The sequence below is a fragment of the Xiphophorus hellerii genome, chromosome 7, assembly GCF_003331165.1.
Source record: "Xiphophorus hellerii strain 12219 chromosome 7, Xiphophorus_hellerii-4.1, whole genome shotgun sequence".
Classification (NCBI taxonomy): domain Eukaryota; kingdom Metazoa; phylum Chordata; class Actinopteri; order Cyprinodontiformes; family Poeciliidae; genus Xiphophorus; species Xiphophorus hellerii.
Genome location: NC_045678.1, coordinates 30,463,272 through 30,480,201, shown reverse-complemented (window position 1 = coordinate 30,480,201; position 16,930 = coordinate 30,463,272). Strand labels below are relative to the sequence as shown.

At 41.2% G+C, this 16,930-nt stretch overlaps 1 protein-coding gene across 2 annotated transcripts in view; it reads right to left on the bottom strand.

Annotated features, from left to right (window-relative positions):
• Nucleotides 1-16,930, bottom strand: part of col18a1a (collagen type XVIII alpha 1 chain a) — a 73,469-nt gene that overhangs the window by 38,337 nt on the left and 18,202 nt on the right. Inside the window, exon 1 of one of the 2 annotated variants that reach the window (XM_032567896.1) lies at nucleotides 134-476. The exons of the other annotated variant lie outside the window; for it this stretch is intronic. Within the exon in view, the coding sequence (XP_032423787.1) occupies nucleotides 134-476 (343 nt within the window). Of the gene's footprint in view, nucleotides 1-133; nucleotides 477-16,930 lie in introns of those variants that run through there. 2 annotated transcript variants of the gene reach the window in all.

Below are 16,930 nucleotides of genomic sequence, written 5' to 3'. Positions count from 1 at the left end.
TTGAGATTTCAAACTGCCTCCAGTAACAGTGTCATGGGTATTACCTCAGTTCCTGTTAGAAGAACTGGTCTGGAGCCAGATTTTGGATCTAAAACCCTAAACAATCAGATTCTGCATGAGAAGATGTCATTACCGGGTTTAGTCCTGCGTGATGTTGTCCCTGCGGTGGTTTGTCCCACTCCACGCCCCCTCTCTGGTGGCGTTGAAGGAACTACAGTCGTCACTCGAGGACCTTCAGTGGTCTCATCCCAAGTCTGCCCAACTGTTTGGAGCACGTGTCCTTCATCAATGATCTCTGCTCCAGCTGTGGTGCTGCTCTCAGATAGAGGCTCTCCGCTACCTGTCGCAATGCCAGAACCCTCCAGTTCTAACCCGGGCGCCAACGTTGTGCCGGTCTCACTCCAGGACCAGAACCAAGCCTCGGAGTAGACCACCCACAGGGTCAGAAGGGGCAAAACCTTAAACCAGCTCCTCATTGTGGTGTCCAATGAACCGGATGAATCAGCCTTCCAGAGGGAACTATGACATGTCCACGCAGTCCTCACACACTCCTTCCCTCTGCTCTGTCACCACACACACTCCAGCACAAGTGAAGACGAGGGCATCCATTCAGAGGAATGCAGAGGAGGAGGTGTGCGCCGTATTGGCTGCCTTAGTAATATTTATGTTGCTAACTCCTCCTCCTTTTGTGGCAGCAGTGAAAAGCGATCTCTCCTGCTGAGTGATACCTCAGAGTTACAGCAGCCTGTCTTTTCAGGTTACAATACTGATGCTTTCAGAGACGGGCAATTTGTTCCCGTCTTTGTTAAGTTATGTTAATTAGAAAACTATAGATATAGGCTAAGGGTGATTCAGGTTTTCAACCAAAGTTATTACATTATAAACTGTGAGGAGAGTCTGAGAACAGACAACAATGTCCCAGAAACTCAGCTGAAGAACAGAATCAGGCTGCAAATAACTGTCAAAACAACAGAACCGGGACTCAATGAACAAACATACAAGAAGATGTTTTAAAATAACTGATTTCTGAACAACAGCATTAACTTTTTGCAGTGTAGAAAGTCATGATCCTTAGAGATTAAGTTTGGCAGACCTGGTTTAATTGGGCGCCCAAACTGCCACATTTGTTACATTTTCAGCTGCTGTGGTTCTTTCTCTCTGCTCTGAGTCAAACCAACCAAAACCTTTGAGCATCCTGTTCCCCTCCTGGCCTGTTGGGGCGCTGCACCAAGAACCACTGAAGGAAACAACATGAAAACCTCTGAAGACACTGAATGCAACCTCCTTCTTCACAATATGTAAACAAAATTGGAGTGGCATCAGATTTAGGCGGTTGTCGGATTTCTCTTTTTCTGTGGCTAATAGCCACGAGCCATTTCTCCCGCTAACGCTAGCCTAGCATGTTTGTTTTGGTTGTATTTACCCAGAATGCCCTGCGCTGTAGTCCACTTCCTGCTTTTGGAGCGGTCTCCGATCTACTTGGCGTTCACATCCGTGTCAGAGTTCACTTCAAACTAACCAACACCAAGTTTTGTAGGCGGACCAGAGTTCATACCTCCCCAAACGAAACAAGCCAAACTTTCTAGGCAAGCAAACTAGAGCTGGATTGAAGTGGACTAAACGGGGCTGGTGTGAATGCACTCCAAGTTTAACACCACATACAGCTGGACGCACATCTTCCATTAAGTCCATTTTGCATTAATCTAAACTATATTTGCCCAACAGTTTTGGGGAATCATCAGGATGATTTCTTGGTAAATGTGAGACCATAATGAAGCACACTGATGGCTTTAGGTAAAAATTTTGCTGAATTAAACAAATTTTATATTAAAATGACACAAATTGTATAAAAACATTAAGACAGCCCCCATAAGTACCAATTTATACAGTTTTTCTGCAATAAAAATTTGATTTGGAGTTTCAATTATGCTTTAAAACGGACAAATCTGTGAAAGGTAGATTGTTTTTCATAGCACTGGCACTTTATGATGATCTCTAAGTTCCATTCTTACATGGTAATATCTTTAAAATGGTTCTGCCAAAAGTCCAAAGAAAGTTTGGTGAGCTTTTGGTCGTTTATGGTTGAAGGATTACCGTAAAGCCTGTTGAAGAGAAACGTGTCACAATTATTCTTTAAGTTGATTGTTTCAGAAACTCCTCAATAATCCAGGATTCACCTTCCTGCCCAAACTGGTCTCTTATGCAGCCTGTAGGTCTGTTTGACAGAGACCCTCCACAGCCACTAATGGCCTCTGGGTGATAAAAGCAGAAGTCTGTCTTTTCCGTCAGAGTAGTGGGCTTTAAGAGAAACAAAGGTTTAAAGTCATTGATTGAAAAGCAGTCAACGGTTGTCTCTTATGCAGGTGTTTTAATGTCAGGTTGACAACTCTAAGTCTTTGTTTTGCGTCTGCAAGAATTGTGTTTTTGTTGGATTAGATAATTATGTTAAATATTTAATTGTGAAGGAATGTGTTTTTTTTGTAGCGCCTTACAGAAAGTCCCTGAATTTCTGATTTAGACAGAAAAGCAGAAGGTTTTTGTGTTGTCTGTCTGGAGAATGATCTCAGTTTCCCCTCGGGGCGAGAAGGATGCAACCCTTCAAAACAACCAATCACTCATTGTAAAACTGCCAAAACGGGACAATTTGATTACAACTGTGGACATAATGACAACTCCAGGAGGCAAAAGGACTTTCTCGAGTTAACCTTCAACAATGCATTTCAGTAGAGAACCAATTTCAAGCCTCATTTAAAGATTACTGTAAACTCTGGATGGCGATTCCCTTCTTTCTTCTGGTTATCGTACATTTAATCAAGATGTCTTGAAGTTTAAAATAAACTAGAAACTTTACCAATTTCCAATGAGCCGTTGGAAGGAAATGTAGCCAACCAAGCACGGGAGGCCAAACACACTTGGCAAAAGTATTTAGCAAAAGGTTTGCTTGTCAGCAGAAATTGCAGTTTAGGAAGAAAAACAAACTAAGCAGAATCATAAATCACATCCGAAGATGTTTGTACAACTTCAGTCTGCATCTTTTAGCGCATGTAATCTCCAGACATCAAACGCAGAACATTCTTTACGGAGTTTGTCAGAAATTATGTGTGGCTGTTTTCAACGTTTCTTTCATCTCTCGTTGCGCTAATAAAGAGTCTCCTTAAGACATGAAGAAGAGCTGGCTGGAGGACTTCCTGTTTCAAAGTGCTGTCGCACTGTTAATTACAGCTTGAAGGGTTCAAAAGTTGGGACTGTGTGTTTAAGGCTGAGGAAAAAGGAATGGGAGAAGCTTTCTAAATAAGACCTCAGAAAGCATGAAAGGGTTGGTTGGTAACTACGGAGGGCTGATCATGCCAAAACTGGCAACTATAGAGATAAATAAATGGCTTTATAAAGTACTTGACGTGTCAAATATCGCATCCAAAAAATAAAAAAGTTAAATATTACTATTAAATTTTACAAAAGTGTGAAAAGAAAATATTAAATAAAAAAAATAAATGTGTCATTTTTAAAAATTACAGTAAAAAAACAAGAAATACAGATTGTAAAGAGGTTAGTAAGGAAATAAAATTACACTAAATAAGGAAATATTTTAAATAAATAATAAATAAAACAAGATTGAACATTAAATAATAGTGATCATGTTAAATTAACACTGTTGAATTTTATAAAAATATTTTAATCTATTGTCACAAAGTATAATCAAATAAATTGGAAAAGTTCTGATTTTCTGTTTTTGGATACAATATTGCTCACATTAGTTTTTTTATGAAGCCATTTATTCATTTCCATATTTAATGCCAATTTTGGCAGGATCAGTACTCCGTAGTTAAATATGAAGTATAATGGTATCAAAGTGTCTTGTTAAGTGTGATAATGTGATAATGTAGCATTTGTTAACCAATTCAAAGCTAAAATGTGACTTGTTTTCCTTTGTTTACAAACAAAGCAAACTAAAAAACCTTTAGATTTCTTAAACATTACCAAAAGTGACTTTTGGTAATGTTTAAGAAATCCTAAAGATGAGATGAAATTCCAGCCGTGTGTCTGTCCTCACAAGAACAGACAGAAGGATGCAACCCAATGCCAGGAATGAGTCCATCAGAGAGCAGGTGACCGATTGACTCACTGCAGCACCAACATCCCTGCGATTCCCATATCCGATTTCACACCCAGAGGGTTCATTTTAAACACTCTAAATTTAACTTCAGTGACTAATTTAAGACCAGAACAGCTTTAAATAACGAACAGGAAGCTTGAATTGCTCCACTGAAGAGTATCAACACAAAGGAAATGGTGTGGTTTTCCCTTTAGGGTAGGAGGAATCACTAGAGCGCTTTCTGGTAGACACATTAGCTTTGAATGTTTCAGGAAAGTAATTCATGGTTTCTGTGAGGGCAGCTGGTAAATTCAAATAACAAACCTGTACATTTGAGAATCAGGACGTTTAGTGAAAGTAGCCTGTAAATTATGGGAAAAGTTTGGAAAGAAACACTCAGGCTCTGAGAAGGTAATATTTCTTCAGGTAAAAATGTGTCTGATTATTGTCAGATTATTGGCAGCAACCCAGACAATAAAAACCATAACCATTTCCACTGCTGCCAATCTGCTGATGGCGCTTTAGAAATTTTGCTAACTTTGAACATTTAGCGCACTTAGTTTCCCTTGATTTAATTTTTCTGGATTAATTCTAAAGCGTTATTCACACAGCTGCTTTGTAAACTTTAGTTGGGCTCCTTTAATGTTAAGTTCTAGGAAAGTAACCTGGAGGTTCGTTTTACGTCCAAATGTAAGTTCTGGGTACACAGAAAAAATAAAACTTTAAAGGGCACTTGTTATGTGAAATTCACCTTTTGCATGTTTTTGTACAGCCGGTTTTTGGAAAAAAGTTGAATGTTTTTTTTAGTGTCTGGAAAACGAGATATTTCAAAAACATCCCAAATGTTGAGTCACTGTTACCTAGGAACCTCAGCCAAGCCCAGTCTGATTTCCCTGGGTTGTAGCAACCCAAGAGGAGCTCCACCATGGTTGGTCAGCTGGTTTTACCACTGTCTGTGTTGTATAATGGCCGCTGGAAGAGACAAGTGTTTTGTCATTCACTCACTATCCAGAAACAACTTGCTGCATTCTTGTTGTTTGTACAGGAGGCTCTACTAATGCTTTTCAAAGGTTGTATAATTGCTCATCTGTTTGCAGCCATTTTCCTGTGTGAGTGTAAACGTTGAGTGGGGGGCGTGGCCAGCAGCAGATTATTAGGATTTAAAGTGATAAGACAGCCTAAAATTCGTAAAATCTCATTATGTAAGAATAATGAGATTCTTCTTTGCACAATAATTTTGCCCATATACCCATCCTAAGCAGTAGATTTTAGGTAAAACAGACCATAATAACCAGCCTGGCTGCAGCTTGGCCTCCATCCGCTCCAGATTTGAGCATTTTAGCAGCACCCCTCCTCGCCTTGCTCATCACGTTGAAAGACCCTAATTTAAACGACATCTCGTCTTCCATCTCTCAGATCTCTGAGCAGTGAATGTGTGTCACTGAGTGTGTGCGACAGCCAGAGAAAGAGGAGTGGGGGGTTGTCTAACAGAATGGAGGTCACGGGGTCACGGTTATCGCGCTCCGAGGGGAAGGGTTCTGGTTTCCCACAGATGGAGACTTATCAGGCCTGCAGGGGCAGGTTCTGACTGGGCCACTCCGCCTGAGGGATGAATGTGCCCCGGTTAGACATCAGGCCATAAACTGTTAAACTTTCTCAGAGAAAGTCAAACAATAAATGGAAGACATTGAGAAAAAAACCATCCAACCTTTGAGTTACAACATCTGGTAAATTTAACTTCCATGAAAAGTTTCAGGTGTCATTTTGGCCAAATTTTCCCAAAAATATGTCCAACAGTACTGACTGTCTTCTGAAATCTCCAATAATGATGATTAGGGACAGGCCCAGAGTGCAGTCAGCCCAGTATGGTAGCAGTTCTCAGGCATGTCTCAGGAATGTGGCTTCCATTGTCTCCGTGAGAAACCCAAGGACATTCCTGGAAAGTCTGGTGGCTCTAAAATGTCTGCCGTAGTATTCTGCATTATTTCTTACTTCACAGAAGTGGGTTTGAGTTCTGCCGGGCCACGGATTTCCATACCGTTTGTAAAGTTACTCAGTCAAAAAGTGCAGCAACAATTTGGGTTATTTAGTCTGTTAGAAGAGGAAAAACATGGCCGTTCTTTTTTAAATGTCCTATTTTCACATAAGTTTTTCATTCTATTTTAAATGTCACAGTTTCAAACTAAATATTTAGTTTACAAAGCTAGCTCAGAGCTAGACATTTAGATAGTATCCATATTCTGTTGCCTGTAGGTAGGAGTCAAAAATCACTCCAGGAAGAGTTTAAGAAATTTGCAATGTTTTGGTATTACACTTACAATTCTTAGCAACATAATTAAATATGTAGCTCCATATGAAAAATTATTTTGAAGCCACATTTATTTGTAAATTTATTTGACATTTAGTTTGAAGCTAAATATTTAGCCTGCTAACTAAAAATTTTGTTTTAAGCAAAGAAATTTGATTAATTAAATATTTAGCTGGAAGTGAAATACAGTATATATAGCTTGCTAGCTAAATAAATAGCTTAAAGGAAAAACATTTAGCTTGCTAACTGAATGTTTAGTTTTAGTCTGAACTTAACTAAACACTTAGTTTGAATCTAAATATTTGGCTTCAAATGAAACATTTAGTTGGGCGTCAAACATTTAGTTTTCTAACTAGACATTTAGCTTGAAGCAATACGTTTTGTTTTTTTAATGCATGAGAATGCGTCTGCTGGTTGGTTGAAGCTCGGCTCCATCAGTCAACTGAACGTCTGCTGCAGATTGAGCCTGCAGGGTTCCTGCTCAGACAAGCAGCAACAGCCTGGCTGTCACTCTCTGGGAGACGCATTCCTTAACAACGGGGAAAACGCCGCCTGCGGCGCAGAAACAGCTACAGTATCAACCAGAGCTGGATCTGCTGGATCTGTGTTCAGCCTGCGAGACTCAGAGTTTTACTTTAACCGCTCTGATCAAGATGTACGTCTCAATGTAAACCCAAACACTCAAGCAAATAAATCATTACAATAAGATTAAAATATCACAACAATCCATTGCTGCTTTTTAACCTCAACGGTTAAAGATTTAATCAGACCTTTTGATTGATGAGTGTTGATTCTCACAGGCTGGATTTAAAAACTGACATCATCAGTGTCAGACTTCTGTTGTGGTTCCTGAATTTATTTATAATAACAGCAGGAAATTAAATCTGCACTGCAAAAACACAAAATCTTACCAAGTATTTTTGGTCTATTTTCTAGTGCAAATATCTTATTACACTAAAAATGAGACATAGATAACTTAGAAGTAACCTTTATTTAAAATATAGGAGCTTGTTTTAAGTCAGTAGCTACTTAATATTGCCATAAAAATTTTGTTCCACTGGCAGATAATTTCATTAACAACAAAAGAAAAATATGATGTGAAAAATGTCTTATCAGTGAAATAATCTGCCAATGGTACTGGGCAACATCAATGAATTATTTACTTAAAACAAGTGCTAAACTTGATCAAACAGTCTCGTGATTTTAATGCTCTCAGGTGAGACTGGAGCGTCATCCTGCTGCACGTGCTGCAGAAACAGAGATAGAAAGGTGAGATGGGAAATGGCGCCCTCTGCTGTTTATAATGAAAACAAACATCCATCAGCCGCCTTTGTAATCTAACCACAACACTTTTTAAAACCCTGACTCTGATGTATAAAAAGTTTTCAACACCAGGAACATAACAGATTAAAATAACTGTCCTGTAAATGAGCAAATGACCAGAAGCAAGCAGCAGGTGATGCTCTGCTGACAAAAACCCACCTGGGGAAAATCAAACACGCCGTCATGAAGCTGTCAGCGCCTGGCAGATTGGAGCCAGAACGCTGCAGGAGGGAAATAAAAGGCGGCGTTTTGATTCTGTTTCTGTCTGATGCTGCTGCAGATAACGAAGTCGTTACAGGCTGCTTGTTTCCGTCTGCGGCGCAGACCGCAAACACGCAGCGCTGAGCTGATCAGGTTTAATCTGGCGCATTGAAACTCAGCTGCAGGGTTTCTCCTCGGTTTTACTCCAGATATCCAAACTTCTGTCATCAGCAGGAAGTTCAGCTGATCAGGTTACCGCCTGCTGCCCATCACTGCTCTGGGTAGTAAATGATTAAATTAGATTTACTGAGATTAAATGAGTCTGAGGCAGGAGGAGATTTACAGATTAGAATAATGGAATAATCTGAAATTAACAGGCAGGAAATTATTAGAAAAAAATATTATGAAAATATGGATGGATGGATGTTGGATAAACTGATGGATGGATGGATGGATGTTGGATAAACTGATGGATGGATGGATGGATGGATGTTGGATGGATGGATGGATGGATGGATGGATGTTGGATGGATGGATAAACTGATGGATGGATGGATGGATGGATGGATGTTGGATAAACTGATGGATGGATGGATGGATGTTGGATAAACTGATGGATGGATGCCCATAATTATTTTTTAAACTACCAGAACAGAAAAAGTCTAAAACAGTTTTTATCTTCTTCTTTCTATCGATCTGATTAATAGTGTCATTTAATCCCATTTCATCCCATTTAATCCCGGTTCACCATTTAAAACCAGTGTTTCTCAATTCCAGTCCTCAGGCCCCCCTGCCCTGCATGTTTTAGGTGTTTCCCTTCTGCTACACACCTGGATTGAATCTATGGGTGATCATCAGGTTTCTGCAGCAGTTGATGGTCATGCAATCATTTGAATCAGCTGTTCTGGAATAGAGGCACATCTAAAACATGCAGAGCAGGGAGGCCTGAGGACTGGAATTGAGAAGCACTGGATTAAAACAAACATCCTGTTTTTGTTCTCACTGAATCCATCATTTCTCTGGTGTGATTCCAGGTTCCACCAGCAGGGGGCGACCCAGCCCCAGTGAGGTCAGCTGAGGGGTCAGAGCCAGCAGGTGACTCTCAGCCAACCAGAACATCTGAACACAAGTAAAGACAAGCAGCTCCGTGTTCCTGCTGTCCTCCGTTTCTATCCTGAAAACTTTCACACTTTGATTCCTCCAGGTTTTAAAACAAACACAGAGGAGGAAGTGTTGCCGGCGGCAACCGGTTCGCCGTGTGTAAACCCGGAGCGAGGGGTCACGGCGCCCTGACTAATCATTCACCTGGAGGAGACGACCCTCCCTCTGCAGGAATCCGGACCCGGGGTCGCCGGGGTAACCGGGTTCAAAGGGCGCGCCGCCGCCTGGCTGCACATTTACAGCCGGGGGTCAGGTAAAGAACGCAACGCGTCTTCATCGGGTGAAAAGAAAGTACACCCCTCACTGTGTTCAAGCAGGATCTGAAATTATTTAACTCTCATTCTGTAAATTCAATATGCAAAAGTGGAGTTTGGAAAAAAATAAAATAAGTAAAGTAAGTACACCCCAGCGCCTAGCAGCTGTTAAAGCCATCTCTCTCTCTCTCAGCTGCTTGTTTTAGCCCAGTTTTCCTTCCATTGAGCTTCAGTTTAGGTCTGAACTTTGACTAGGCCATTGGGACACTGGATTAGGTTCCAACCATTTATTCATCCTTTTCAATTAGTGGAGTAAAATCTTGTCCTTCGTTTCCTCTTCAACTCTTGTCCTGTCATGAACATTGACCTTTAACCTGCTGAGACCTGTAGAGTCTGATTTGAAGCTGTTTGTTAGCTTAGATAGTTTGACCTTTAACCCTGAACAGACTGATGGGGAGCAACAGTTGCTTTTCTGAGCTCCAGGCTGACATTGTTCCATCTTGGCTTTGCTTAAATATGGGAGCTCTAACTGATGATGATCAAGATACCAGTCTATAATTAGCATCAGCTAGCTAATTAATCAGGTAATTAGTGCTATAATTAGCATTGGCTAGCTTGTCCAGTGGAGAATCAATGGTATATCTCCCACTAATGATTGGTGTGGAAACTGGTGGCGAACATCCTGAAGCTGAGTCAGGGTGTACTTTCTTTTTCACCACATCTATATTCCTAAAGATGACAGGAAAAGTGAAGCTGTGTGAGTCCAGAGGTGCAGAGGTTGGTGCAGGAGCGGCACATTCCAGCTGTTCGCTCCAACATGTCGGAACGTCTCCTTCCTCAGACATCCGACTCCCAAAACCAGGTCAAAGGGTCCGACTGGGGGCCAAACGCCAAACTACACACTGCCTGCTCATAGAACTACCATTTATCATCATTTGAGGGGAACAGAACAACACCTGATGAGAGAGGATGAGCAGTGGACCAATAACCGGATAAAGAGGAAAGAATAAACGATCCAGATGCTTTATTAAAGTGAGGAGATGATACCCATCTTGGCCTGTCCGGGTTTTCCCTCAGGACCGTTCCGGCAACATGTCCGCCCTGCTCTGGAGGAACAGGAAGTGCTCTCTGGGGATTGGCTCCTCCAGACGGTTGTTTGTATCCCGGGTCTCACTGAAGCCGTTTTCCCACACGAGAAAACGCAACGGGAACGTTCTGGGAATTCAGAGTTTCTGTCCGTAAAGTAAGCAAAGAAAAGAGCCGTGTGAAGGAAGGAAGAAAGAACTGATCCGCAACGAGGGAACGGCACGAAGCTGAACACCGAGAGGAAGAGGCTGCATGCAGCAAGCAGAGGGAATTCTGGGAAAATTCCTTCCTGGTCTGGAAAATTTGATACTTATTCATCCATCCATCCAATGATACAACTATTAGTTCATGTAACCATCCATTCAACCAACCAACCATCCATCCATCCATCCATCCATCCATCCATCCATCCATCCATCCATCCATCCATCCATCCATCCATCCATCCATCCATCCATCCATCCATCCATCCATCCATCCATCCATCCATCCATGTTTCTTGTGTCTTTATCTTTTGTCTTTTTCGCTGGAAGAAAAAGCTGTGAAAAGATGCCAGGATGTTTAACAGAAAATGAGCCACCATGTGGGAACATTAGTCACGCTCCATGTTGAAAGAATCTGAGACAAACTGTTTATTTGGTCTCAGTTTGTTTCCGTAACAATAACAGACCAAGGCTGTTTCTCCAAACCACTCATTTGCAGCTTATTAAGGTTTTCTTCCTCTCCTGCAACATAAACTGAAAGCTGAGACCTCTGTTTTATCTACGCAGTAGAAATATCCAAAGCAGACTGTATTCACCAGCATTTCATCTGCTGTGCAGTGCAGCAGGTTTGAATTCACAGTTCATCCGTGTGTCACGGCCATAACGGGACAACGGAAACATCCAATAAAGACTCGATTCGTGTTTGTTTCTGCCTGGTGACTCACTCAGAAATGAACAAAAACAATGCTGTGTTGGTTTGTAGCAAGCATGAGTCAGGAGCGAGCGTTTTCTCCGACCTGCGAACAGACGGAGGGGAACTCCAGGGGCTGAGTTCGCCACAGAGAGGCTGGCTTGTGTTTGGGACGCCATATGAACGAGACAGAGTATTGATTTATCAAGCAAAGGACAATAAATGACATCAAAGTGATGAAGGTTTCGGTCTCGACATGAAACTTTAGAAAGTAACAGCAGTTCTGGGAAGAGCAATGTACCGCTTCAAAACGCTTCTGTGCTTAAAAGGTCATCTGGTGATCTAAACTGGTGCTTAAAAACAGAAAATTAACTGCAGGTTTCTGGACGCAATGAGTGCTTCAAACAACATCAACCAAACTGTTTTCTTCTGCCAGCTAAACCAAAACACATGGGTCATATGGTCCAGAGACTGACGGTGGTCTACTGACACGAGTGAAAGGAACCGTTTTATCCAGTCAACCAGGCATGGAGGAACGGTGAAACAGAAAGGACACACCCGTATCACAGATCCAGCCGACCAGACGCCATCGGAGGCAGTGATCCCCCTCCTCAGCAACCTGATTAACCACAATCTCTTTGGTCACCTTTAGGCAATCAATTCAATCTGATCCCAAAAAGCAATTCATGTGATTCATGACTCAATGTCATGAATCATTGAGTCATGACATTGACTCAATGATTCATGACTCAATGATTCGTGACATTGAGTCTTGAGGTACTTGAACCTCAAGAACAGATGAGAAACATCTCTACTAAAATCTGGAAAATGTTTCACAGACATTTTTAAGGCTTAGAGACTCTACAATGAGAACCATCGGACAGCGGAGAGGCCTTGAGTTCATCAGCGGCTCATCCAGGACGTCACATCCTGAGCAGGTCTGGACGCTCAATTCCCTTTTTTTTTTTTTTTTATTTATTTTTTTGCCCGGTTGTTCATACTACTGATTAAATGCGACTGCAATCAGTCTTCTGAGTGAACAATTTATAATTAAACATAAATGTCATAAAGCAACGTGCCATCTACGGATAGTTTGTTCCATCAATGGGAGCCGACAGTATCGTCAAGATCATAAGACAAAGGAAGCTCATGAAAAGAAATCCCCACTTATACCAACGGGATTCTGTAGAGAAGTCCGTTTGCATGTGTAGTCAGAACCAAGAATGGCAGGATTGTGATAGACTGCTCTCATGTTTCATGATTATAATTTTATGCCCAGTTTGGCTTCTGGTGCAGAATTATGATGTGTGTCTCACGTCTCTGATGTAAAGGTCGGATAAAATGCAGCATGACTGTTCGGATTGCAGATGCTTTGAAAACTGTCGGATACAATTTATTTCCATATCTCGAAGTGGCACAGATTGGAATTTTTTGTGCAGTGAAAGATCAGAATCAGGCCGTTCAGATTGCCATGAAACGGTTGGATAATGGTCACATTTGCCTGCTGGATGCAGTTGTGTGACGACCATCATATCGTCCTCCCCTTCTTGTCAGAACCTCCTTGACGAACTTTTCTGGAAACTATTGAGTGTTTGGTCAGAATTGAGAGGATGTCTGTTTATGCAGGAAACGGCCTCATCTACTCAACTTCCAGAGATTTTCAGTCAGAGACCAGGATGACCAACCGAGGGATTTGAGAAGACGAGGAAGTACGTACCGTTAGATCAAACGTGCAGCGGGTGAACTGACCGTTCTTTTTCTGTTGCTGGAGCTCATCAATCATCGTGTCCTCCAAACTGTGAACTGTTAGAGCCGATCCTCTCTGCCATGATCTCTGTGTTTACTATGCTGGTGTAAACAGCATATAGGACAAACAGCATGATGATATTACAGGGAAAGAGGTTTGGTGTGTCTTGTGGGAAAATTAACCTCCCACAACCTCTTGACCGCCCATCAACTGTATGACTTTGGTCCCACCTTCCTGGACCCGTTAGGCCAAAACACCTAAAGCTTTCCAGGCCTCATAGTTTCAGCTGAGACAAGATAAGATGGAGTGATTGGGGTTAAATTAAAGAGTTTCAACCCCAAAGATCCTTTCTTCATGTCTTCTCCTGTCATAATGTCACAATATTTTGAAAAAGGAATGAAACTCATCTGTTTGTTTGGTTACCTAATTAGCCTTTTTGTCTTATTTACCCTTCATCTTTTCCTTCTTCCTCCATCATGCCAAAGGTAAATACTCTGGAAATTCTTATTCATAATCCGACTGTAAACGCTGGAAAAGCTGCAGATGAAAGCCTTCCGAAACGACAAGACGATACAGGCAAACCTGAATGCTGCTGAGTCATCAATTATCAGACAGCACATCATCATGAACAGCCACTGAAGGTAATGTCTGAGCCAGCTTCACCTAATGAGCACCAGGTCTGCTTTTCACATCAGTTTCACAGAGAAACTGATGGCTCTGGCTTTTTGTTTCCACACTTAAGTCTCACCACATAAATGTTCATTTAGAAGCACATGTTTTGACATGAAGACTAATTTAATGAATCCGTTCTTAACTCCAAGCTCCGGATTTTGTTTCCTTTCTTAAAAATTTCCTCCATTTATCAGAATTATGTGGCTTTAATGCTGTTCTCCCACCTGATAGTCTGGTAGACTCGGTTTGTTTGGGGAACAAAATCACAATATTTGTAACATTTTCAGTAATGGTTTGTACCAAACCAACGAAACCCTTTGAGCAACCTGTTCCCCTCCTCGCCTGTGGGGGCGCTGCACCAAGAGGCACTGATGGAAATGATATAAACAACTTTGAAGACACTGAGTTCAACTTCCTTCTTCATAAAATGGAAACAAAAATGGAGTGCAGTCAGATTTTAATGGTTTGAGGATTTCTCTTTTGTCTTTGGCAAACGATCATGAGACATTTCTCTCGCTAGTGCTAGACTCTCATGTTTGTTTTGGTTGCGTTTTCCCAGAATGCCTTGGACTGTAGTTCACTTCCTGCTTTTGGAGCGGTCTACAACCGCTGAAATCTGACGCCACACAATTTTTATTTCCATTTGGTGAAGAAGGAAGCTGTGCTCAGTGTCTTCTTGAGATATTTTTGTGTTGTTTCCTTCAGTGGTTCTTGGTGCAGCGCCCCCCACAGGCGAGGAGGGGAACAGGTTTTTAAAAGGGTTTGGTTGGTTTGACTCAGTGCAGAGACAGAGAACCACAGCAGCTGGAAATGTAACAAATGTTGCAGTTTTAACCTCCCACAACTTTCAATCCTCTAAGTCTTTGATTCTTGGGGAATATGAGCCCTGATAACTTAGAGTTAATAGTTATCCAATAACATAGAGCTGGGATTTTATTTAGGAGCATCAAAGATTACAATTTCACAAAAGAATACCCTGAAGTTTATGATTGTAGCATGGTAAAAGGTGTAAAAGTTTAAGATTTTAAGATCCTTTATGATTTTATCTGCAGAAATGCATCCGAAAAAGAAATCAAATTTCCACAACCCAAACCTCTGATGTCTTATTACTGATTTCACACTCCAACCTGAGCAGCTCCTGCCCATGAGCTCTGAAGCCTGAAGTGAAAACATTCCAGGTCAAATTATCCCGGCAGAACAAAAAAATCTGTCAAACAAAAACGGGACAAAGCAGAGAAAAACTGCATTCCGGTCATGTTGGTTCAGGATTCGCAATACCCGAATCTCCTGCATGTGAAGGAAGAGCAGCAGCTACGTTCACCGCCTGGGGGGGGAAACGTTTGTTTGGTCATTCAGACAGGCGACGGTTTGATTCCCTGGAGAGATTTACGGCAGTAGTGAAGGGTATAATAAAATGCTGGCATGGGGGCGGGGGATTTCGATCCACAAGTGATGCAGCTAACATCTGTCGGACTTTAATGACGGCGTGTAGGAGGAGAGCAGCAGGCAGAAAGAGAAAGGGAGAGGTTGTGGTTGAATTCATTCCACCGGGTCGACGTGGCCCTTCACTTCCTAAACACTAAAACAGGGATTTGCTTTGCATTGAGCCGCTCTTCAGACGGCTGCAGAATCATTTTCTGAGGCTCAAGTAATTATTTGAGGGAAATTACTCCTAAACTCCCCAAAGAAACCACAGAAATATCAGGATAACGGTTTGGTAAAATTCATTAAATGCAAAGGAGTGAAGTTAGGCTTTTACAGGTGGTCACTTATGCTTCCTTGAACAGGTTAGGATTGACCTATGGCCTATACAAAACATGTTCACTACATTTTTCACTCCAAATCTTTCTTAGCTAAAGAAATCTGAACTGTTTTAGGGCCTCTGTCACTTTAAATCCAAATAAACAGCAGCTGACCGCGTTCAACATTTACACTCACGTGTGAAAATGGCTGCATACATCTTTGACAAGCAAAAGTCGGTCCTCCTGCGCAAACACCAAGAATGCCGCAAAGTGATTTCTGTTCGGCAAGTCAATAACAAAACATTTCACTGCAAAAACACAAACTCATACCAAGTGTTTTGCTCCAGTTTCTGAATGTTTTAGTACACAATAAAACAAAACTAACATTACAAATGACTTTTAAGCAAAATATAGGAGTTTGTTTAGTAATAATTCCTTAATATTAATGGGCAAAGTACTAGTTAATAAGGAAAATAATCTGCCAGTGGAACTAGTGCTTTGTCCCCAAATATTAAGGAATTATTAACTTGAATCAATCTCCTATTTCTTACTGAGAAGTTACTTGTAAGTTAGTTTTATCTTATTTCAAATGTAGTAAGATATTTGTACTAGAAACTCGACCAAAAATACTTGATAAGTTTTTGTGTTTTTGCAGTGCAGTAGCCATTGTTCAGGACATACAGCAGTAAAACTAGATGACCAAACATGCTGGAGCTCTGCTTCGGTTGCTAGGTAACGGCCTTGGGCGTGGCTTGGGTTGCTAGGTAACAGGCCTGAATGTAACTTAACATTTGGAAGGTTTTTGAAATGACTCATTTTCCTGACACCAAAATCATAAATTAATTTCCAAAAACCGACTGGGTGGGTTTGTTTTAAACAGTTGGGTTGTTTTTAAAATCAATTGAGACCCAAATGGAAGCATAAAAATGTGCCAAATGAGAATTTTTCACCATAAGAGCCCTTTGATTTTGCTCTTTTGGAAAAAAATAAATGTGCTTCTGATATATTTGGTCTGGTTTTCTTCAGATTACCGTCTCCTACAGACCAGAGACCGAACGGCCGCGTCCTTTCATCCTCCACATCAGAGATCTGACAGAACTCGTCTAAATGTGTCGCATTATTTGCCCTGGTGTCATTTAGCAGCAGCAGAAGAAGAAAAGCTCTGTGTTTGAGCAGCGGCTGCTTTTCACTGCAGGTTCGTTGAGCAAATACTTGGCTCTGATTCTGACACTGATATACCCTCCTTTATGATATTTGTGTTTTTAGTGTCAAAGCCTCACAGATGCCTGAACTCGTTCACCTCAAACAAAATGAGTTCACTCCACTCATATTCATGCATTTCTATTACATTCAGTAAAACTTTGGAGTAATTAAGGGATGTTTGGTCCTATAAACAAAATGTAAACTGTAATGTGGGATTAAATACAAGTTGGTTCAGCAGATTAAGTT